Source organism: Cheilinus undulatus, linkage group 4, assembly GCF_018320785.1.
Source record: "Cheilinus undulatus linkage group 4, ASM1832078v1, whole genome shotgun sequence".
Lineage (NCBI taxonomy): Eukaryota > Metazoa > Chordata > Actinopteri > Labriformes > Labridae > Cheilinus > Cheilinus undulatus.
The window spans coordinates 53,611,934-53,634,408 of record NC_054868.1 but is presented as its reverse complement, the minus strand read 5'-3'; the positions used below and the strand labels follow the sequence as shown (position 1 = coordinate 53,634,408).

Here is a 22,475-nt window from a genome sequence, read left to right as displayed (position 1 = left end):
AGTGGCAAAAAGGGCTAAAAGTGGCAAACGCTGGGAGAAAAGTGGCAAAAATGGGCAGAAACCAGAAAATACTGGGAGAACAGTGGAAAAAAACTTGGCAGAAAGCGGCAAAAACTGGGAGAAAATTGGCAAAAATGGGCTAAAAGCGGGAACCACTGAGAGAAAAGTGGCAAAAATGGGCAGAAAACAGCAAACACTTTGAGAAAAGTGGCAAAAATGGTCTAAAAGTGGCAAACAATAGGAGAAAAGTGGCAAAAAATGGTCTAAAAAGTGGCAAACACTGGGAGAACAGTGGCAAAAATGGTCTGAAAGTGGAAAACAATGGGGAAAAGTCGCAAAAAAGGGCAGAAAGTGGCAAACACTGGGAGAAAAGTAGCAAAATGGGCTAAAAGTGGCAAACATGGAGATAAGTGGCAAACACTGGGAGAAAAGTAGCAAAAATGGGCAGAAAGCGGCAAACACTGGGAGAACAGTGGCAAAAATGGGCTAAAAGTGGCAAAAATGGGAGAGAAGAGGCAAAAATGGACTGAAAGTGGTGCACATTGGGAGAAAAGTGGCAACAATGGGCAGAAAGCAAAAACAACTGGGAGAAAAGTGGCAAAAATGGGCTAAAAGTGGCAAAAATGGGCAGAAAGCAGCAAACACTGGGAGAAAAGTAGCAAAAATGGGCAGAAAGCGGCAAACACTGAGAGAACAGTGGCACCAATGGGCTGAAAGTGGCAAACAATGGGAAAAAGTGGATAAAACTTGGCAGAAAGTAGCAAATACTGGAAGAAAAGTGGCAAAAAGGGCTAAAAGTGGCAAACGCTGGGAGAAAAGTGGCAAAAATGGGCAGAAACCAGAAAATACTGGGAGAACAGTGGAAAAAAACTTGGCAGAAAGCGGCAAAAACTGGGAGAAAATTGGCAAAAATGGGCAGAAAACAGCAAACACTTTGAGAAAAGTGGCAAAAATGGTCTAAAAGTGGCAAACAATAGGAGAAAAGTGGCAAAAAATGGTCTAAAAAGTGGCAAACACTGGGAGAACAGTGGCAAAAATGGTCTGAAAGTGGAAAACAATGGGGAAAAGTCGCAAAAAAGGGCAGAAAGTGGCAAACACTGGGAGAAAAGTAGCAAAATGGGCTAAAAGTGGCAAACATGGAGATAAGTGGCAAACACTGGGAGAAAAGTAGCAAAAATGGGCAGAAAGCGGCAAACACTGGGAGAACAGTGGCAAAAATGGGCTAAAAGTGGCAAAAATGGGAGAGAAGAGGCAAAAATGGACTGAAAGTGGTGCACATTGGGAGAAAAGTGGCAACAATGGGCAGAAAGCAAAAACAACTGGGAGAAAAGTGGCGAAAATGGGAAAAAGTGGATAAAACTGGGCAGAAAGCAGCAAACACTTGGAGAAAAGTGGCAAAAATGGGCTAAAAGTGGCAAACACTGGGAGAAAAGTGGCAAAAATGGGCAAAAACCAGAAAATACTGGGAGAACAGTGGAAAAAAAACTTGGCAGAAAGCAGCAAAAACTGGGAGAAAATTGGCAAAAATGGGCTAAAAGCGGGAACCACTGAGAGAAAAGTAGCAAAAATGGGCAGAAAACAGCAAACACTTTGAGAAAAAAAAGTGGCAAAAATGGTCTAAAAGTGGTAAACACTGGGTTGAAAGAAGCAACAACAGGTCAGAAAGCGGCAACCACTGGGAGAACAGTGGCAAACAATGGGCTAAAAGTGGCAAACAGTGGGAGAAAAGTGGAAAAAATGGGAGCTGAGATTCCTCAGGAATGCTGCCAGAAGCTGGAGTCTGGACATGCATCAGGTCTGCAGCAGGTCATAGAAGCTAAAGGTGCTCTACTAAAGACTAAAGATGCTGGAATGAGGGGTAGAATCATTCTGAGACTGGAGGTGTCATGATAAGTTACGTTTTCAGTTCAATAAATTAATTAATTAATTAATTAACCTGTTTGAATATGATTCTCGAGCCCCACCCCTCTCAATGATATCAGAGCAGAAACCAAAGGTCAAAGGTCAAAGAAGATGCAGAGCTCAGAGACAGTATTGACCTGGGGAAGACTACAGACACATTTCTGCTGCTCTGAAGGTTCCCAAGAGAGCAGGCTGATCCAGGCTAATGCAGCACAGAACAAGACAAGAAATCACACAACACTTCCAGAATGTTCTATGATAACGCTGTTCAATGTAACGTATCAGATGTTAGGAAGCTAACCCTGGTCAGACTGAGGAAGGCCTCCAGGGAGGCATGATGGGAAAATGGTAGATTATCACACTGGACGACTGGTAAATGAAACAAGGAAATGGTTTCCAGTAAGACATTAAACCTCTTAGTTTAAAGTGAGACAACTGCTCATATAAGACGGGACAGAGAGATTTATGATGGATATGAATGATAGTGGCTCTTTTTGGTCTGAGAGTTTATTGGCCGCTCACGTGAGAGAGAGGATGATTTTTATTTCCTGCTTCTGGTAAAGAATATAATCTGTGATGTAATCTATGATGATGAAACTCTGATTGATATGAAATGATCTTTGAGCAGTGATAAACTGAGAGTCTGGGGAGGTTTGAACCTTCTTAGAAAAAAACATTTTAACATGAAACTGTAGTAATGGGGGATTTTTACACAGGTTAGATGATCACATCTGTTTGTGGACCATTAGAGAACACTAAAAATGATTAATAATGTACCAGCAATAAATAATGTAAAATACATACAAGCTAACTATCCGTACCCTGACTCACTGACTGAGAGAAAATCTGAGAGAATTATATTTAAAGTAGAAAATCAAACACTTGGTAATAAATGATCAAAATACATTAGGGACATGTTATTTAAATAAAAAAAAAACAATAGAAATATTTTTATGTAATGAATAAAACTTTATGGTTTATATTAAAAATGTTTCAACATGAAAAATGAAATAGATAATACCAAAAAGTAACTAAAGCCAGAGTTTGATTTACAGAGTAACTAAAGCCAGAGTTTGATTTATAGAGAGTAACTAAAGTCAGAGTTTGATTTATAGAGTTACTAAAGCCAGAGTTTGATTTATACAGTTACCAAAGTCAGAGCCCAGTGTCAGAAAGCTTGGTCTCAGTCGCAGGTCATGGGTCTTGCAACAGGATAATGACCCAAAACACACAGCTAAAAACACCCAAGAATGGCTTAGAGCAAAACACTGGACTATTCTGAAGTGGCCGTCTATGAGCCCTGATCTAAATCCTATTGAACATCTGTGGAAGGAGCTGAAACATGCCGTCTGGAGAAGGCACCCTTCAAACCTGAGACAACTGGAGCAGTTTGCTCATGAGGAGTGGGCCAAAATACCTGCTGAGAGGGGCAGAAGTCTCACTGAAAGTTACAGAAATCGTTTGATTGCAGTGATTGCCTCAAAAAGTTGTGCAACAAGATATTAAGTTAAGGGTACCATCATTTTTGTCCAGGCCTGTTTCATGAGTTTGTTTTTTTAAATAATTCTGTTGAACCACAATTCAAAAGCAATGCCTGGTTTTCATTGGTTAATTTTCAATGAATTTTTATTTATTATCACTTTTGTCAGATTTAAGTTATTTCTGTGAGCATTGTGGGTTTTTCTTTCACTAACAGAGAGGTATCAACAATTTTGTCCACGTGTGTGACTAAAGTCAGAGTTTCTTCTGTAGTGTAACTCTATAGAGTCGGGTCTTTATTTCCTTTAACTTAAGCCAGAGTTTGATTTATAGAGTAACTAAAGCGAGAGTTTGATTTAAAGAGTAACTAAAGCCAGAGTTTGATTTATACAGTTACCAAAGTCAGAGTTTTTTCTGTAGTGTAACTCTCTAGAGTTGTGGTAATGTTGACCTCAGGTTTTTATTTCCTTTGTTTCCAGTAAACCGTCTTCTATTAAACTTTCATTTTACTGACGTCTCAGAATGATTAAAGTTTCTGTGTTGTAATCAAAGTGACCTAGTTCATCTGAATGAGGCTGATCAGGAAGCTCTGGTAGAGCTCTAATCACTGGTTTATGACTGCTATAGATATGATCCCACTCTCATTGACCTTATCTGCAGAAACTGTTATGCTGGTATAAACTGTGGCAGACAGTTTGACCTGAACGTGACTGGGACCACTGTAAAACCACTCATGTTTGATTACAAACTGAACTCTTCATCTGAATTTTGTTTTCAAAGGTTCTGACCTTGAATAAAGAGACAAAGAAAACTAAACATGTTTAGCTCATGGTTACAACAAGACCTGAATGCATGTATTTAATTTCTCCTCCTTTTCCTTAAAAAATAATGGGAAGTTTGATAATTTACTGAGTAATTACTTCATTGCCTTGGGAAAATCAGTTTAGTTGTTCCAAAAGGGTCAGAAACTGGTGAAAAAGGGCTCAAGGATTGGTTAAAGTGGCAGAATGGGTTAAACGAGGTCAGCATAGGCAAATGTGGCAATGATGGGTTAAAACTGGAGGGACAATTCAGTAAGAATGAGTTAAAAGTGGCAGTATGGGTGAAAAAAATCAACAGAGACAAAAAATTGGTAAAAAAAAAAAAAAACAAGTGGCATAAACGGATGGAGAATGTGTTGAAAAGTTGTTAAATGTGTCCAAAAAATCTGTAAAGAGACAAAAATGGGTGAAAGGTGGTGAAAATGGCAATATGGGATCGAGGAGGCAAATATGGGCAAAAGATGGCAATAATGGGTTAATATTTGCAAAAAAAGTGGCAAAATGGGCAGATACGTGGTGAAAAGAGGTTAAAAGTGGCAAAAATTTGTCAAAATAGGTCAAATGGGCAAAAAAGAGGCAACAAAATAGGTATAAAGGGGTGAAAGTGGGTGGAATAAAGTAGAAAAGCTGTTAAAAAGTGGTAATAATGGGTTAAGAGTGGCAAAAACACTGCAATAATGATCAAATAACATACGGAAAAAGGTTTTTGTAAATGTGGCAAAACTTAGCTAATGGGTAGAAGAGGCCAAGAAACGGCAAAAATTGGTAATACTGGATTAAGTGTGAAAATTAGTTGCTATTTAGAGAGAATGAGATGAATAAGCTGAAATCTATATATCATATTTTTCACCGTGTCCCAGCTTTTATGGAAACAGTGTTTAATTTTTATCACACGTTGATGGCGTGGATTTGTAGTCGTTCTGCTGAGGTTCAGAGGAAAGTAGGTCAGAGCTGTTTCAGATGGACATGTCTGAGTATAAAAACGTCTTTATTGGGATTTTATTTTATATTGGCCGTATATTTCATCATTTCTCTGTTACATATTTACATCACTGCTTCCTTATTGGCCTCATGAAACCAGTTTAACACGCTGACCCAGTTACCCTCACATTCCCCAGTTTATGTACAGGTGTGGTTATAAGAGCTGGAGGACACGGTCTTCATCACTCACCTGTCCCAGAGCATCCTCCGACACCTGACAGGTAAGACTGCTGCTGTCTCTCTGCTTATCTCCATGTTAGCGTGATCTCTAACGGACTGTCTGACTCCACCCAGACCTGCAGCCTCCTCTTCATCGTCTTCATCATCATCATCTTCATCATGAAGGCTCTCCTCATCCTCTCTGTTCTGGCTCTCGCAGCTGCAGCAGGTCAGACCATCTCTTTATTTTCACACCTTTAAGAGCAGTCAAAGAAACACTGGAGCTCTAGAACAGTCTGAGAGAAGCATCCCCACAGCATGATGCTGCTGAGAAGCATCCCTGCAGCATGATGCTGCTGAGAAGCATCCCTGCTTGTTGTCTGCAGAGTCTCTCCCATCTCAGCTGCTGAAGCTTGGAACTCCTTCAGAGTAGTCATAGGTGTCATGGTGGACTCTCTCACTAGTCCCCTTCTTGCACGCTCACTCAGTTTGTGAGGACGGTCTGATCTAGCAAGATTTACACATGTGACATTTTCCTTCATTTCTTCACTTTTCTCTGAGTGTTCTTTTGTCTTCATGGTGTAATGGTAGCCAGGTTTACAGCTTAAAGAAAAAAAAATACAAAAGACAAAAGTAAATCAAATCTCCAGTTGCTGTGTGGAGACTTTCTTTGTCCTCCATTCCCTCAGTAAAATTATTATATTGTGCATCTCTGGTTGATAGAAGAGAAAAAGTTATAAAATACAGAAAGAATGACATTTCTTTTCTGTTGCAGCTGTTGCAGAAGCTGAGGTTGCAGAGGTTGAAGTTGAAGAACAACGGGGTAAGTTTCTGTCATATACAGCAGCTGTCTTTGAGTTCTCTGAACCAGTCAGTAACACAGATCCTGGTTCTCTCTTAGCGGTAGAAGAGGTACAAGATGAACATCCTGTTCCTGAAGGTAAAAACACTAACATCTTTTTCTACATCCTGAGTCAATAATATTCTGATTTAAACACAGGAAGTGGTCAGAGGGAGTTTTTACCTCCTTAAAATGATGCCAAAGAATTCCCGGTTATATTTCTTGATTTTTAAATTTGGCCCAGTTGAATTTGTAATTGAATAGCCCTGGTATAAAAAGTGACTTTTTGTCTGTTCCAGATGGAGATGCTGTTGTAGCTGCTCTAGAGGCGGACACTGCAGTAGAAGGTTTTAATCATCCATTCACCTGTTCTTTACCAGGACACGCCCCTTTATCAGACTGACCTAAAATTCCTCTCTGTCCTCTATCAGACTGACCTAACATTTCTCTCTGTCCTTTATCAAACAGACCTATCATTTCTCTCTATCAGACTGACCTAACATTTCTCTCTGTCCTTTATCAAACAGACCTATCATTTCTCTCTATCAGTCTGACCTAACATTCCTCTCTGTCGTCTCCAGGTAGTTCCAGCTGTGCGTCTGGTTGGATCAGATATAAGAACCACTGCTATCTGTACCGGAGCGTTCTGTCCACCTGGACCTCTGCTGAGGTATTTCATCATCAGTTCCCTGGTTTTAGACAGAAGGATGCTAACCCTCTGCTAGCATACATAGCTCCATCTCTTATTGATAGTGTTGGACAGAGTCTTCTCTGATTTAAATCTGAATTGGTCTCACTGAAACCCACCTGGATCCCTCAGGTGTACTGTGCCAGTCTTGGAGCTTCCTTGGCCTCTTCCCATGATTGGTATGATGACAGATTCCTGAAGTTATTCCCTGGTAGACCGCAGTATTCCACGGTCTGGATCGGAGGATTCTACTTTCCACAGGTGACCAGAGAGTCCTGAGTTTCTAGTTGAAGGTCTAACAGGTGTGCTTGTCTAACCTCCCGTGTGTTCATGTGTGCAGACCTGGAGGTGGGTGGACCAGAGCCGCTTGGGATACTCCAACTTTTGGACTTACAACAACGTCAACACTCACAAGTGTATCTACCTGCAGTCCACAGGTGAGTCTCACCTTTACCTGACACTTCAGCCTCAGATAAAGATGATAATACGTCTGAGTTAAAGCCCTTTTAATCAGGTACACCAGCTAATTAAAGCTCGACAGGCAGCCATCATCACTGTTCACTATCAGTGGAGCCAGGAGGTAAATGAATCTCTGTAGCAGTCAGGAGAAAATCAGAAACATCTTTAACACCAAGAGAAGTCCGGCTCTTTGCTCTCCTTTCAAAATAAATAGATAAATAATAAAGAAATGTGGAGTTCTGATTGAACCACTGCTACAGCAGCAGCCATTGTTTACAGACTTCACTTCAAGTAAACCACACCCACTTCTACCGCCTCATGTTCCTCAAAGGATGCTGATTGGTCCGGTCATTCTCTGACCTTGAACAAGCCAATCAGACTAAGGCTTTGAGAGATGGATCCCCCTGATAACAGACATGATTCTGGACCATCTATGGGCTTTGCAGGTTAACGCCCAGAACCAAAGCTTTATGATGGGGTGGGCCATTTCTCAGATTTACTCTACTGACTGACACGCCTCTGTCGACCCTGAACTTTACCTTCAGCACTGCCCAGGGCTTTATCCACAGCTGTTTTTACATTATAGCACAGCATGACCTTTAATGTTGAGGAATGATGGAGATGACAAAGCACCAGGAGTGTCTGACTGGACTCTTCTTTTCTTTTCTGTCACTAATCTGCCTCTCAGAGTTTTTTATATTGATTCAAACAAGGAGATAGTGGTGCATTAATAATAGCTGTATCAGTGGTTGCATGTAATACTTAGACCTGTGTTTATATGAAGACACAACTATTCGGCTCAGTGGTAAACAAAGCATCACACTTCCTTTCTGCACCTTTGAGTAAAAGCACCAAATGTCCAACTGTAAACCCAGATTTAAAAATAAAGAGTGGACGATGCTTAATGATGTGAGGCTCTGAGCATGATAAAGCTGTCTGACTGCATAACGCCGTCCTCATGCTAAAAAGGAATGTTTTGTCTTGCAGATGGCTGGGCCAATGGAATCTGCAATACTGGAAGACATTCCATCTGCATGAAGAAAATCGATGAATGTTGAGCCGGACATCAGCTGATCTGAGCGTGAGATCAGCTGATCTATCTGGTGGATCTATCTACATGCAGCTTTATTTTATATTGTCAACACATGATGAGTATTAATCAGTCACATGTGCAGTTTTGTAAAATGCTGAGATGCTGATGACGCCATGATGTACTTATGGAACTAAATTCTTCTTTCTGATTGGTTTAGAGGCCAATGGCCCAGAGCTGATTTATTTTCTAAACTTTGACATAAAAGATGAAGAAAAAACATGAATAAAGATTTGTTATTGTGATGCATACTTCTCCTTTTTGCTTTACTTACAGCAGCATTAGCATACAGTAGCTATATTAGACATTTAACCCAGAACACTTTAATAATTAGATCAAAATTGCAATTTCAGCTGAAATTGCGTGGGGATATTGAGAGCTGAATTGTGGAAGAACTGCTGAAAATAGCCAAAAAGCACAAAAATGAAAATAGCATAAAAATAGCATAAAATGGCATAAAAGTAGCAGAAAATGTCATTGAGTAGCTGGAAAGGGATAAAAAAATAGCATGAAAGTAGCCCAAAAAAAGGTAAAAGTAACTTAAGAATAACTGAAAGAAGCCTTAAAATAGATGAAAATAGCATAAAATAGCTAAAAAATAGCCTAAAGTGGTTTGAAAGTAGCTGAAATGGCATTAAGTAGCTAAAAAAGAATAAAAATAGCCAAAAGTAGCGTAAAAAGCTGACAATAGCCTAAAAATAGCTGAAAGTAGCGTAAGAATAGCTAAAGTAGCCTTAAAATAGCTGAAAATAGCACAGAAATAGGTGCAAATGGCCTTAAATAGTTGAAAATGGCATTCAATGGCTGAAAAAGCATAGACATCGCTTAAAATAGCATAAAATGGCTAAAAAAGGATAAAAATAGCTAAGAGTAGCCTAAAAATAGCTGAAAGTAGCCTAAAAAGCTGAAAATATCTTACAAATAGCTGAAAGAAGCCTTAAATAGCTGAAAATAGCAAAAAATAGATGAAAATAGCCTAAGAGTGGCTGAAAATGGCATTCAATGAAAAAGCATAGCAATAGCCTCAAATAGCATAAAAATAGTATAAAAAATAGCTGAAAATAGCATTGAAGATGGAGAGTGCAATACCTGATTTGTGAAGAATGTGAAATCATTGCTCAAAATACAGAATTTAGTTAACAAAATTGAACACTACCATATTGACAGAGAAGCCTCTTGAGTCTAAAGGCTGAAGGTGTGTGAGATTGTGCTGAAGATGGTGGAGATACTGCTCACAGCAGTGTTACTTAACCCTGAGCCAAATTGTTGAAAAATACCTTTGCAAGAGCCATGAGCTGAAGTTATAAGCCTTAGAGCTGGCCCATCTGAAATAATGTTATTTTAGTTTTAGAAAAAGCTAGATAGTTTAAAAAGTACCAATAGTATAGAAAAGTATCATAAATAGCTGAAAAGAGCACAAGAAGCTGACGAGTATAATAGTAGAATAATGAAAATAGCCCAAAAATGCTAAAGTTATGAGGAGTTGAAAAGGTGTATTATTTTTATTTTTTTTTAGAAAAGCCCCATTCATTTGAATGGGGAAAATTTAGCAGAAAAAGTTTAATATTTTAAAAATTATAAAAGTTATAAATGAGAAAACATATAGCCATTGTGTCCTTAAAGAGCTGAATAAAATGATATTTGAATGATGAGTATAGCTTAAAGAGTGAAAGAGGAGATAGCAGCAAAAAATCGTACGGAATAAAAGAAAATGGCCAACGTGAATATCAAAAGTGAGGATGCTTACTCAGCAGCACCACTAATAAACTAGGTTTAAAGTGCTTTCTGCTCAGTGTCACAGGAAATGAACCCTCAGAGAGAGTAAAATAAATAATTACAGTCAGGATGTTCATGACCATAAATGGTAGTTTAAATAAAGAACAATAAAAATCATATTCCGATTTTTTTCTAATTTTTATTGCATTATTTTTTAATCTAGATCAGACCTGATCATAAATAGAAAAATACTGATTTGTTTTTTAGGAATTTAATCCTTTCAATACCAGTTTAAGTGTTAAAAAAAACTCTGATATTTTTGATGCAAAAAAAAACACAAAAAATGAAATTGTGTTTATGTGGAGAAATGGCAGCAACATGAATAACAATAAAATTAAAATAGAGGAAATTTTTCTAACTTTTTTGCCTAATGTTTTCATCACCATCAGACCTGATCATGATTATCAAATATTGATGACTCTTTTTTTTTTTTTTTTTTAAAGGAATTTAACCATTTCAATGCCAGTTTAAATGTAAAACTCTGATGTTTGTGACATAAAAACTGTAATTTTTTTTCTCAAACTACATTCACATTCTCTTTCTTTGAGGGAATTATAACAGCTTTAAATACATTTATAAAAAGTAACAACTTTTATCTCTGTACATTATCATTCATTTATTTATTTTTTTACTTATTAAATCTTTACTCTCAGCATGTTTGAGACCAAACAGGGATGGCATGCAAAAAAAAAACAATAAAAAAAAATACTTTAAAAAACATCTGGTTTTTATCAATAAGTTTTTAATCAGATCTGATCACAAATATTAAAATATTTTGAGGAATTTAACCCTTTAAATGCCCGTTTAAGTTTAAAAGTCTGATATTAAAATAAAAAATGAAGATCAGATTTCCATGATTGTGTTTATCGCAGCTTTAATAATGTTGATCAAGAAAAACAACTCTAGTTTTGATGCATTTTGATGTATTGTATAAATGTTTTAGATTTAATGGTGAGAGGATCTGAGGGTAGAATATAAAAATTATACAGAATTTAAACCTACCCTCCACAGCGCCTGTAGTTATCATTAACACTCTCAGAATAATAAAAGTAAACCAGTAATGATCTCAGCACGCTCCTGAACTCATCGTTTTAGATGAAATGTGGTTTCTGACATGTCTGCAGAGTCATGAAGGAGTCAGAGATTCATCACCACTGTAGGACAGCTTTATTAGACAGACATGAGCTGCAGACTTCATCTGGAATATAAAGTAAACATGGTATCAGCAGGTCTTTACCCTGACCGCCCGGTCATGTGACTGTTCACTGTTATTCCTGTAAAGTTTGAAGGTTTAGCATGTTTAAGGTTTTTGTTTAGTTTGTTTATTCGGATCCTCGTTAGCTCAAGCACCAGTTTCATCTTCACTGATTTCCTTCCAAGCTGAGGTTCTTCCTGGAACATCAGTGTTCCCGCTTGTTCTCCCTCCTGCTGTGACATCGCGACCCACAGAGTCTCGGTTGAATCCGCCGTCTGAATCTGACGTGGTCCACCACCAGAACCATCAAGACCAGGCCCAGAACGGCTGAGACGGCGAGCCGCACAGTCACTTCAGTTTGACACCTGAGCGCCTCTGCAGGGCGAGAGAGAGGGAGAGAGAGAGAGAGAGAGAGAGAGAGGCTGTGTCCAAATCCACATGCTTGATTCATCCTAAATGTGACGTCACATCCAACACATGGGAGGATGTCCTCAGATTATCTAGAGAGAAAGATCTGGATGTTTAGGTCGGTCAGAATTTGGAGGATGTAACGGAGAGACTGACCCACCACACATTTCAGCTGTGATTCAACCGAGCTGAGACAATAAAGAACGCGATTAATCACAACTAAAGCATTAATGCACTGATGGATTACTGAGTTATGCAGTTAATCTAAAAACTACCACCCCTCTACTGGTGAGCACAGTGCCATCATCACTTCTAACCAACTCAAACTCAACAGCAATAAAACAGAGCTCATGGTGGTGGCCCCCAAAGCGCTGCTGCAGAAGGTTGGAGATCTCATGCCCGATGTTGATGGGACCTCCATCTGTCCGTCCTCTGAGGTCCGAAACCTGGGCGTCATCCTGGACTCCACCCTCTCCTTCCTGTCCCACATAAAATCTGTCACCAAATCTGCCTTCTATCATCTCAGGAACATCTCCAGACTCCGACCATCACTCCCTGATTCTGTGGCTGAAACACTCATTCATACTTTCATAACCTCCCGCCTGGACTACTGTAATGGAGTCCTGTCTGGAGTTCCCAGCAAAACCCTGGACAGGCTTCAGTACGTCCAAAACTCTGCAGCTAGAGTTCTCACCCGCACTAGACCCTGGCAACACATCACTTCGACCCTCATCCACCTCCACTGGCTCCCTGTCAAGTCCCGTATCAACTACAAAGTCCTCCTCCTCACATACAAATCTCTCCATGCCCTGGCTCCCCAGTACCTTTCTGATCTCCTCCATCCATACACACCATCCCGCAACCTTCGGTCTTCAGACACCGGCCTACTTTCCATGCCCAAAACCAAACTCCGAACCTATGGAGACAGAGCCTTCAGTGCTGCAGCCCCCACCCTCTGGAACACTCTTCCTGCAGACATCCGTAGCGCTCCATCTCTGGACATTTTCAAAAAACGTCTCAAGCACCACCTGTTCACCACAGCCTACAGTCTTCACTAAAGCACCCCTTACACTCATCCTACCCCTCACATAGTTTGTCCATGTCTATGTGTTCCTGTAAAGCGTCCTTGGGTTTCTTGAAAGGCGCTATATAGATTCAAGTTATTATTGTTGTTTGTATTATTATTATCATCATGCTGTGGGGAAGCTTCTCGGCAGCATCATGCTGTGGGGAAGCTTCTCGGCAGCATCATGCTGTGGGGATGCTTCTTGGCAGCATCATGCTGTGGGGATGCTTCTCAGCAGCATCATGCTGTAGGGATGCTTCTCGGCAGCATCATGCTGTGGGGAAGCTTCTCGGCAGCATCATGCTGTGGGGATGCTTCTTGGCAGCATCATGCTGTGGGGATGCTTCTCAGCAGCATCATGCTGTGGGGATGCTTCTCAGCAGCTGGCCCCGGTTTAAAGATGACAAGGGGAATGTTCTGGAGTGGCAGAGTCAAAGCCCAGACCTCAATCCAATAGAGAGTCTGTCTGGACTTGAAAAGGTCTGTTTACTCCTGATCCCTGATCAACCTGACAGAACTTGAGCAGTTTATCAGAGAAGAATGGAGTTCAATTCCAGAGTCCAGCTCCTGACTGAGACCTATCCACACAGACTCAGAGCTGAGACTGCAGACAAAGGAGCCTCTACTAAACACTGACTTTTTATGCAGGCACTGATTTTACATTACAGATTTTTAGTTGACGTTACTTTGTGTAAATCTGTTTTCACTCTGACTTTAAAGAGGATTTTGTTTTTTTTTCTGTCTAAAAAGTCAAATTTTACTGATTTTACTTTTTTTAAAAACAATAAAAGGACAAACATCCATGAGGGGCTCACTACTTTTTCTCAGACTGTCTGCTGTTAACAAACACTCTCAGAGTTAAAGTAAAAATGAGCGTTGGTGTTTGTGTTGTTGAGTTCCTTCACAGACCAGCAGTCATGCTAGCTGCTAGCTCTGTAATGAAGCAGAAAGCAGGTGAAGGGTTAAAGGTGTGGAGAGGATAGTAGAAGGATCTCTCAGCCTTCAGCTCAGCGTGCTGTCTATACGTCTGAGAATGCAGCGTGGAGTTTCAGAGGAATGGTACTGGGACCTCTGCAGAGAATCTGTGGGACTCCGGTACAGATTTAAGGATCTGAGGAGATTAGGTCAGTAAATTCACATTCAAACTTCTGAATCTGAGAGAAATCCAGATTTATTCATGACAAACACGACCATCATCAGTAGAAGTCAGAGAGGACAGACAGGAAGAGGAGGAGCATCATGCTCCTGTGCTCCATCGCCATCATCATCATACCTCCGTTGTTCAAACACGTGTCCTTGGTGTGTATTCTGCTGCTCTTCTGATCCACGGGGTTTTCAGCCACACACGTGTAAACGTCTTCACCACCCGACTGTATGAGCAGAGAGAGGCGGAGCATGGAGGACGAATCAGGGCGGCTCGTCTCCATCAGTTTGTCTCCGCCTCTGAACCACGACAGTTCCAGCTCTCTGCCGCTCTGCACGCTGCACTCCACGGCGAGGGAGCTGCAGGCGCCGGCGGGGTCCAACGAGTTCGTCCTGATGGTCGGAGCGTAGATAGACGCTGAAGGACACAAGAAGAGGGAGAGAGAGGATTTAGATAAGAGCAGCGGAGAGATTTCTACCTCAGAGTCACATGACATGAGCTGAAATAATTGGGACGCAGCCAAACTTCGGTCATCGACTACAACGGCTGCAGACGGGTTATATGAGAAATTACCAGACAGCGGGGGGCAAAGAAGAAAGGCTGGGGCATTTCCTGTGTCGACAGGAGCTCTTAGGACTTGACCTCTGACCTGTGGCCCCAACATCTTATCTGATCATCCTTAAACGAGGATGAACATTTGTGAGAAGTCTGATGAAAATCTGACCAAGCCTTCTTACGTAGACCTGTCAAAAAAAAGGAGGGGAAAAGGCCTAAAAGTGGAGGAACCCTGACCCTAACCCTAACCCAAAAAAAGAAGGGGAAAGAGTCCAAAAATGGAGGAGAAAAGGGCCTGAAATTGTAGGGAAAAGGGCCCTAAACTGAGGACAAAATAGACGCAAAAATGGAGGAAGAGGGGTGCAAAAAATGAAGAGAAAAGAGCCCAAAAATGGAGATGGAAAGAGCACAAAGTTGGAAGTAAAAAGGCAGAAAAAACAAACAAAAAAAAAAATAGCTAAAAAAAAAAGAAAAAAAAACAGAGGAGAAAAGAGCACAAAGTTGGGGGGAAAAAAGTTCCAAAGTGGAGGAAAAAAAATCCTTGTATGTACTCTCCTCTCTCCAGTCATTCCATGTTATTTATGTTTCCTGTGACTGTGTTCATTTAATAATGCAAAGAGCTGGATGGTTAAAATAGAAACTACCTGTGGTTTTTTATTTGTATTAGGGTTGATTTTGGCTCACTTATACATCTCTCTTTATTTAATGTTCTCTACTTTCCTCAGCGTCTGTGAATACAGAGACTTCAGCATTATGTCCTGTGTACTTAAATTCATGAATCATTTTAAACTGGGTGTTATTTACAGGAGAAAAACACAGACACACACGTGTTCTGTGTAATAAATAGTCCATTTAATCTTGATATGTGAAGCGCCATATTTACCACTTTAACGTGTAAATTTACTACTTCTCTAAACTGCCGACTCTTGAAATGACAGCGTCACCATATTTGACTTTTATTTAAATTAAAATATATTTTTCTAAATCTATTTTATGACTGTTTTGTGTGTTTTGAAGCTCCTGTGTCTGATACAGTGAGCTTAAGTGAAAAAGCCGTTTTTATGATAAAATTGAGTTTGTGCTGAAAAATGAGAGCCAACTTGAGCGTGGTCGATATTTTCTGACTGGTTTATATCATCAAAATAAAAGTTCTGACTAAACAGAAACAGCCCGTGGACTTTTAAGGGTTGAAGTCCAACACTCCATCCTTCAAAGTAGCTCTACAGCGCCCCCTGCTGTCACGCTGAGTACTACACAGGTGTGCTCTAGAGCAGTGGTTCTCAACCTTGGGGTCGGGACCCCCTTGGGGGTCTCAAAACACCAAGAAGGAGTCTCCAGATGCCTTAAAAAACTTAGAAAGTTTCTTAAATCAAACTGTTGCCATTTGGTGTCAAATTTGAACCCCTTTTCATTATTTTCTTCCAACCAATTTTAACACCTTTTTACCATCAAACACCTATTTAAGTCAGTTTAAACTCTCTCTTCCACTTTTTTTCTGCCTGTTTTTACCACTTCTAAAACAATTATTGCCACTTAAGCCTAATGTTGCCCGTGTTGACCAGTTACTACAACTATGAATTCCTTTTCAACACTTTTAAGCCCAATTTTTCCCATTTTAATGACATTTCACTACTCGATATGGTAATTTATGCAGGTTTAACCAACTTCTGCCCATATATGCCTGTCTTTCTTTGTCAGTTAACTTTTTTTGCCAGCTTTTATCAATTTTTCATCCCATTTGACCAAGTTTCCACGCATTTTTGCCAATTTAAAGCCATTTCAGCCACTTTTTAACTCCCTTTCACCACCATTTATGCCCATTTTTTGCATTTTTGGGTTAATTTTTTGCCATTTTTATCAAATTTTTGCCTCTTTTAACCAATTTCTGCTTCTTTCAAAACCCAATTTCACCACCTTTTCCACTATTTTTCCACTATTTTATATTTTACCATTAATAACCCATTTTAGCTATTTTTTAACCCATTTTAATTCTTTTTCATTGAAAGGTATCAAATTTTTTAAGAGGGCTATTTACTACACAAATTAAAAATTAGATGTATTTAAAAAATAATTAATTATAAAAAGATATTTGTTTTTGATAACAGTAGGTATTTTTTCAGGTTACATATAAAATATGGATGTCCTAGCTGAACTTTACAGTGGACCATGGTTTTGCTGACCTCCATGGGCCCCAGTTTGGCTGAGCACCAGAACGCTCTCTCATTTAGCCCCCTTTATGGACGGCCTTGTCTGCACTAGAATGTTCATGGCTGTGTTCAACCACCCTCAGTGGGGGTCCCTGGTCTCTGACACCTTTATTTTGGGCTGAAAAGGTCGAGAGCCACTGCTCTAGAGCACTGCTGTTTAAACAGAGGAAAACATAACGCTGAAAACAACAAACCTTTGGCCTTTTCAAGCTGTTTATTTAAAATAAAGGCTCAAAGAACAGAAACAAGCATTGTATTTATTTATTTATTTTTACATGAATAAAGGAAAAAGAGTTTGTTTTTCATCTTTGGATCAGAAAAGGAAGATCAAAGAAAAGAACACTGGTGATGTAACATTCTTTTTTCTTTATGTGTGACCAGGTTCAGGTGTCGTGAAAAAAGAATGTTACACCACCAGTGTTCTGCTTATTGATCAGAACAATTAAAGGATCAAATGTAAAACCGTCTCTCCAATATTTAGGTTTATATTTAACCAAATGAATGAATGAAAAACTGGTTTGTTATCTTTGTCATCGTTTTTCTGTGTTTGGATCAGAGAAAGAAGATCAAAGAACAGAACACTGGTGATGTAACATTCTTTTTCTGTACGTGCAGGTGAAAAGAATGTTACATCACTGGTGTTCTCTTCTTTGATCTGTTGAAACAGAACATTGAGCTGAAGAAACATTTTTTCTGTTTTCCTGTTCTCCACTTTTGTTTTCTCTTTTCCAAAAGGAAAACAAATAAAGAAGAAAAATGTTTGCTTCTCATCTGTTGTTTAAAATAAAAATAAAGATCAAAGAACAGAACACTGTGGATGTTACAATGTTGTTTTTTTATTCTTTTTAAGTGACTTAGTGCAGGTGCTGTGAAAAAATAATGTTGCATCACCAGTGTTCTGCTCTCTGATCAAGACTGATTTTCCTTTATCAGATTTATTTCTGAAAAAAAGCAGATGTTCTCCTTTTTAAACAAAAATTTAGAAACAGCTAATCTGTTGATTAAAATCTGCTGGCTGTAAAATAAACTGACTGCAAACACACTGAAACTCATGAGGAAGATTTATTTGAAGTTCTAATTTTGACCACCAGAGGGCGCCATATTCATGATAACTGGACAAACTCTGTGTCTACTCAAAGAACAGTCTATCATACGTCTTTATATGTTTGTAATCTTACTGTTGATATGAGAAGAAAATAGAATATATATATATATATATATATATATATATATATATATATATATATATATATATATATACTCTGCAGACTGATGACCAACACAACTAACCCATCAGATATGATGCAGCACATGAACCATCAGCAGACCAGCAGACCAGCAGACTGAAGAAGAACACAGACTCACCGTACACGGTCAGGTTGAAGAGCTGGGAGAAGATTTTGGAGCCAATGGACTGGCACATGTAGACTCCAGAGTCATTGTGTTTGAGCCCACTGATGGTCAGAGATCCAGACTGATGGTCCAGCTCTAGTCTGTCTCTGAAGTGGTCGATGTAGTCCAACTTCACCTCTCCATTCTTCATTCTGGCGATCCGTTTGTTGGCTGACTCTGGTCCGAACATCCACACCACCTGGGGGTTGCTGTCACACCCGTCCTTTCTGGTTCTGAGGGTGACTGTTCCTCCCTCTTTGGATCTCAAGGCCTCCCTCTCTTCATCAGTGCTCACACAGCACAGAAGCACTGAGGAAGAGGAGGAGGTTAGACATTACCTGAAACTAGACTTTATATCTACAGATCTCAGTGCAAACACGGCCAGCAGGAGGAACATGGTGGATTTCAGAGAGGGCAGAGTAAACACCAGGAGCTCAAATCAAAGACGCTCTGCTACCACATTTAACCTGGTTCTGGTCTGTAAGACAGTCAGCCTCAATGACAATCACAAAACCTCAGAGGGGGGACAGTTCAAAGTATCCAGAAAAGACATCATCTTCAAAAAGGCAAGGATAGAATGTTTTATTGGCCTTACAGGATGACATCACCTCACCAGGCAAGGATGAAATGTTTCATTGACCTTACAGGAAAACATCATCTTCACCAGGCAAGGATGGAATGTTTCATTGACCTTACAGGAAAACATCATCTTCACAAGGCAAGGATGGAATTTTTCATTGACCTTACAGGAAAACATCATCTTCACCAGGCAAGGATGGAATGTTAAATTGACTTTACAGGATTATGTCATCTTCACAAGGCAAGGATGGAATGTTTAATTGACCTTACAGGATGACATCATCTTCACCAGGCAAGGATGGAATGATAAATTGACTTTACAGGATGACATCTTCATAAAGCAAGGATGGAATGTTTTATAGACTTTACAGGATTACATCATCTTCAAAAGGCAAGGATGGAGTGTTTCATTGACCATACAGGATGGAGTCAACTTCATAAGGCAAGGGTGGAATGTTTTGACTTTATGGGATGACATCATCTTCAAAAGGCAAGGATGGAATGTTTTATAGGCCTTACAGGAAAGACATCATCTTCATACGGCGAGGATGGAATGTTTTATTGACTTTTCAGGATGACATCATCTTCACAAGGCAAGGATTGAATGTTTTATTGACCTCACAGGATGACATCATCTTCATCCAGCAAGGTTGGAATGTTTTGTTGACCTTACAGAATGACATCATCTTCACAAGGCAAGGATGGAACATTTTATAGACTTTACAGTATGACAGTATGACATCATCGAGCTCCTGACCAATCCCACCCTTTTTTTCCTAAGTTTCCAGGTTAGTCACCCTGGGGGAAAGGCTGTTGTTGTTGTTGTTGTTGTTGCAGTGTGATAGAAATAAGGAAGGGTTAGGCTGTAGCTGTAAACCATTTCCTCTAACTGTGTCTTTAAAGGGTCTTTAGGGTATTAAATCTGATCTTAAACATGCAGGAACCCTAAAAGTCAGATCTCAGAGTCAGAGGAAAAGGTTCTCTGTAAAAGTAAAAAGCTGAGTGCAGAGGTGTGAACAGAGACCATGCTGCAGATGGAAACCTCTGTGTTTGTGGCTTTATAGGTCAGCTCTGACAGGAAGTGAGCGGGTACGCCGCTACTTTTCTGCAGAAAACAAGAGTCTGTCGTTATTTTCCACATCCGTTAAAAAAAAAAAAAAAAAAAAAAAAAAACAGCAGCTCCATCTTGAAATGTCTGTTTCTTCACCTGAGACTGGAGGAAATGGAGTTTAAGGTCTTGATTTGAGCAGAGTGGACTTCCTGAAGGGGATTTTTGTCTGTAGTTTTATATTTTGACATGTTCTGACTCTCTGAGTCTCTGTTGTCTGTTTACACACAGAGAGGAAACGTTTCATACCTGTACGATACTACAGGACTGTGGTGCACATATGAACGTTTCAGGCCAAATGGTCCCAGAATCCCGATAGAGCAGCAAGTCATCAGCATAATGTTTGAGGATGTGGGACGAGTGTCAGATTAATGGGATAGTTTGACAAATAATTCTAAATAACCTTTTTTAACTTTACTCCTTTTTATAAACATGTACTCCACTTCTGTAAAAACATAAAAATATAAATCTAACCCAGATGGAATTATATAATCTCAAACCAAGCATCCTCAGTACGTTTCTTTAGGTAATCTACCCTCATAATCTAATACGCTGCAATAATCCAACATTCCTCAGCCTTTCCTCTGTACAGACACCTTTAATTCTAAAATCAGCCCACTCACAATGCATTCATAGAAACAGACATTCTACAGTCCCCTGACTGCTGAGGGGTTCATGTGACGGTAGAACTCAGATTAATCTCTGAGGCACTCTTAAAAACAATCTAAACCGCTGCTCTTCCACAGAACCGTCACACAGACCTTATAAACACAGACAGGTTTTAGAGGATCCTGTGATGATAGCAGCTGAATCAGAAACCTCCTCTGTCAGTGAAGATTCGAATCTGAAAACTTTCAACTGTTTTACCTAAAGAGAAATAAAGTGTTTTACCTGCAGACATACAGAGAAGCAGGTGGGTTCTAGAAGGCTCCATGGTGGTCTGACAGTCAGGACTGTGGGTGTTTCTCTTTAAGTGGAGGTTTCATTTCCTCTTACACTGACTCTCAGTGTGTCTGGGGAGAGATTTTAACATTGGTGGATAAAGCTGACCTCTGTCAAAGACCTTTAACCCTGTATGAGCCTCCAGCTGCTTCACTTTGATCCTACAGTCCATTCAGATCATCTTTATCCTCATTCATCTACACTCAAACAGAAGACTGACACTTTTATTAAGTATTCAAAAATTTAAAAAACTGAACTGTCACACTGGCATCAGTATTCAGAGTCTTTAGCTCAGGTTCCTTAATGTCTGTGATCTTTACTGAGATGTCTCTACACTCTCTGACTACTACAGACTGACTTCTTCCATAAAAGGCTGGAATAGTTTAAGCTTAGACACAGCGGGAGGCTCAGAAGTGGAGCAGTCAAATTTGCATGTCTGACCCTAGTTAGGATTAGTTATAATAAAGAAGGTAAAACCCTGCAGCAACACTGATCTTCAACACACAAATCCAGGCTAGTTAGCAGTTAGCAACGACAGCTAGGCTCACCAGGCTAGTCATCCAGACCAGCACTGATATTTAAAATAAGACAAATACACTATACTGCCAAAAGTATTTGCTCACCTGCCTTGACTCACATACGAATTTAAGTGATATCCCATTCTTAATCCATAGGGTTTAATATGATGTCGGTCCACCCTTTGCAGCTAGAACAGCTTCAACTCTTCTGGGAAGGCTTTCCACAAGGTTTAGGAGTGTGTTTATGGGAATTTATGACCATTCTTCCAGGAGCACATTTGTGAGGTCACACACTGATTTTGGACGAGAAGGCCTGGCTCTCAGTCTCCACTCTAATTCATCCCAAAGGTGTTCTATCAGGTTGAGGTCAGGACTCTGTGCAGGCCAGTCAAGTTTATCCACACCAAACTCTCTCATCCATGTCTTTATGGACCTTGCTTTGTGCACTGGTGCACAGTCATGTTGGAACAGGAAGGGGCCATCCCCAAACTGTTCCCACAAAGTTGGGAGCATGGAATTGTCCAGAATCTCTTGGTATGCTGAAGCATTCAGAGTTCCTTTCACTGGAACTAAGGGGCCAAGCCCAGCTCCTGAAAAACAAGCCCACACCATAATCCCCCCTCCACCAAACTTTACACTTGGCACAATGCAGTCAGACGAGTAGCGTTCTCCAGGCAACCGCCAAACCCAGACTCGTCCATCAGATTGGTAGATGGAGAAGTGTGATTGGTCACTCCAGAGAACGCGTTTCCACTGCGCTAGTGTCCAGTGGCGGTGTGCTTTACACCACTGCATCTGACACTTTGCATTGCACTTGCTGATGTATGGCTTGGATGCAGCTGCTCAGCCATGGAAACCCATCCCATGAAGCTCTCTACCACTGTTCTTGAGCTAATCTGAAGGCCACATGAAGTTTGGAGGTCTGTAGCCATTGACTCTGCAGAAAGTTGGCCACCTCTGAGCACTATGCGCCTCAGCACCTGCTGACCCCGCTCCGTCATTCTACATGGCCTACCACTTGGTGGCTGAGTTGCTGTCATTCCCACTGGCTTCCACTTTGTTCTAATACCACTGACAGTTGACTGTGGAATATTTAGGAGCCAGGAAATTTCCCCACTGGACTTGTTGCACAGCTGGCTTCCTACCAGGCTGGAATTCACTGAGC

At 40.2% G+C, this 22,475-nt stretch overlaps 2 protein-coding genes across 2 annotated transcripts in view; one reads left to right on the top strand and one right to left on the bottom strand.

Annotated features, from left to right (window-relative positions):
* LOC121507812 (struthiocalcin-1-like) overlaps positions 1-8,665 on the top strand; it is a 47,698-nt gene extending 39,033 nt beyond the window's left edge. Inside the window, exons 3-9 of the mRNA XM_041784151.1 lie at positions 6,118-6,165; positions 6,244-6,282; positions 6,483-6,530; positions 6,765-6,853; positions 7,004-7,132; positions 7,212-7,308; positions 8,318-8,665. Of these exons, the coding sequence (XP_041640085.1) occupies positions 6,118-6,165; positions 6,244-6,282; positions 6,483-6,530; positions 6,765-6,853; positions 7,004-7,132; positions 7,212-7,308; positions 8,318-8,388 (521 nt within the window). The 3' untranslated portion in view covers positions 8,389-8,665. The remainder of the gene's footprint in view (positions 1-6,117; positions 6,166-6,243; positions 6,283-6,482; positions 6,531-6,764; positions 6,854-7,003; positions 7,133-7,211; positions 7,309-8,317) is intronic.
* Positions 8,666-11,350: 2,685 nt separating this feature from the next.
* Positions 11,351-20,828, bottom strand: LOC121508253 (hepatocyte cell adhesion molecule-like). Its single transcript, XM_041784988.1, has 4 exons — positions 20,742-20,828; positions 18,137-18,472; positions 14,139-14,426; positions 11,351-11,766 (listed from the first exon to the last, which is right to left on the bottom strand). The coding sequence occupies exons 1-4, from the start codon at positions 20,782-20,784 to the stop codon at positions 11,597-11,599; spliced, it is 837 nt and encodes a 278-aa protein (XP_041640922.1). The 5' UTR covers positions 20,785-20,828; the 3' UTR covers positions 11,351-11,596.
* Between the last annotated feature and the right edge of the window lie 1,647 nt (positions 20,829-22,475).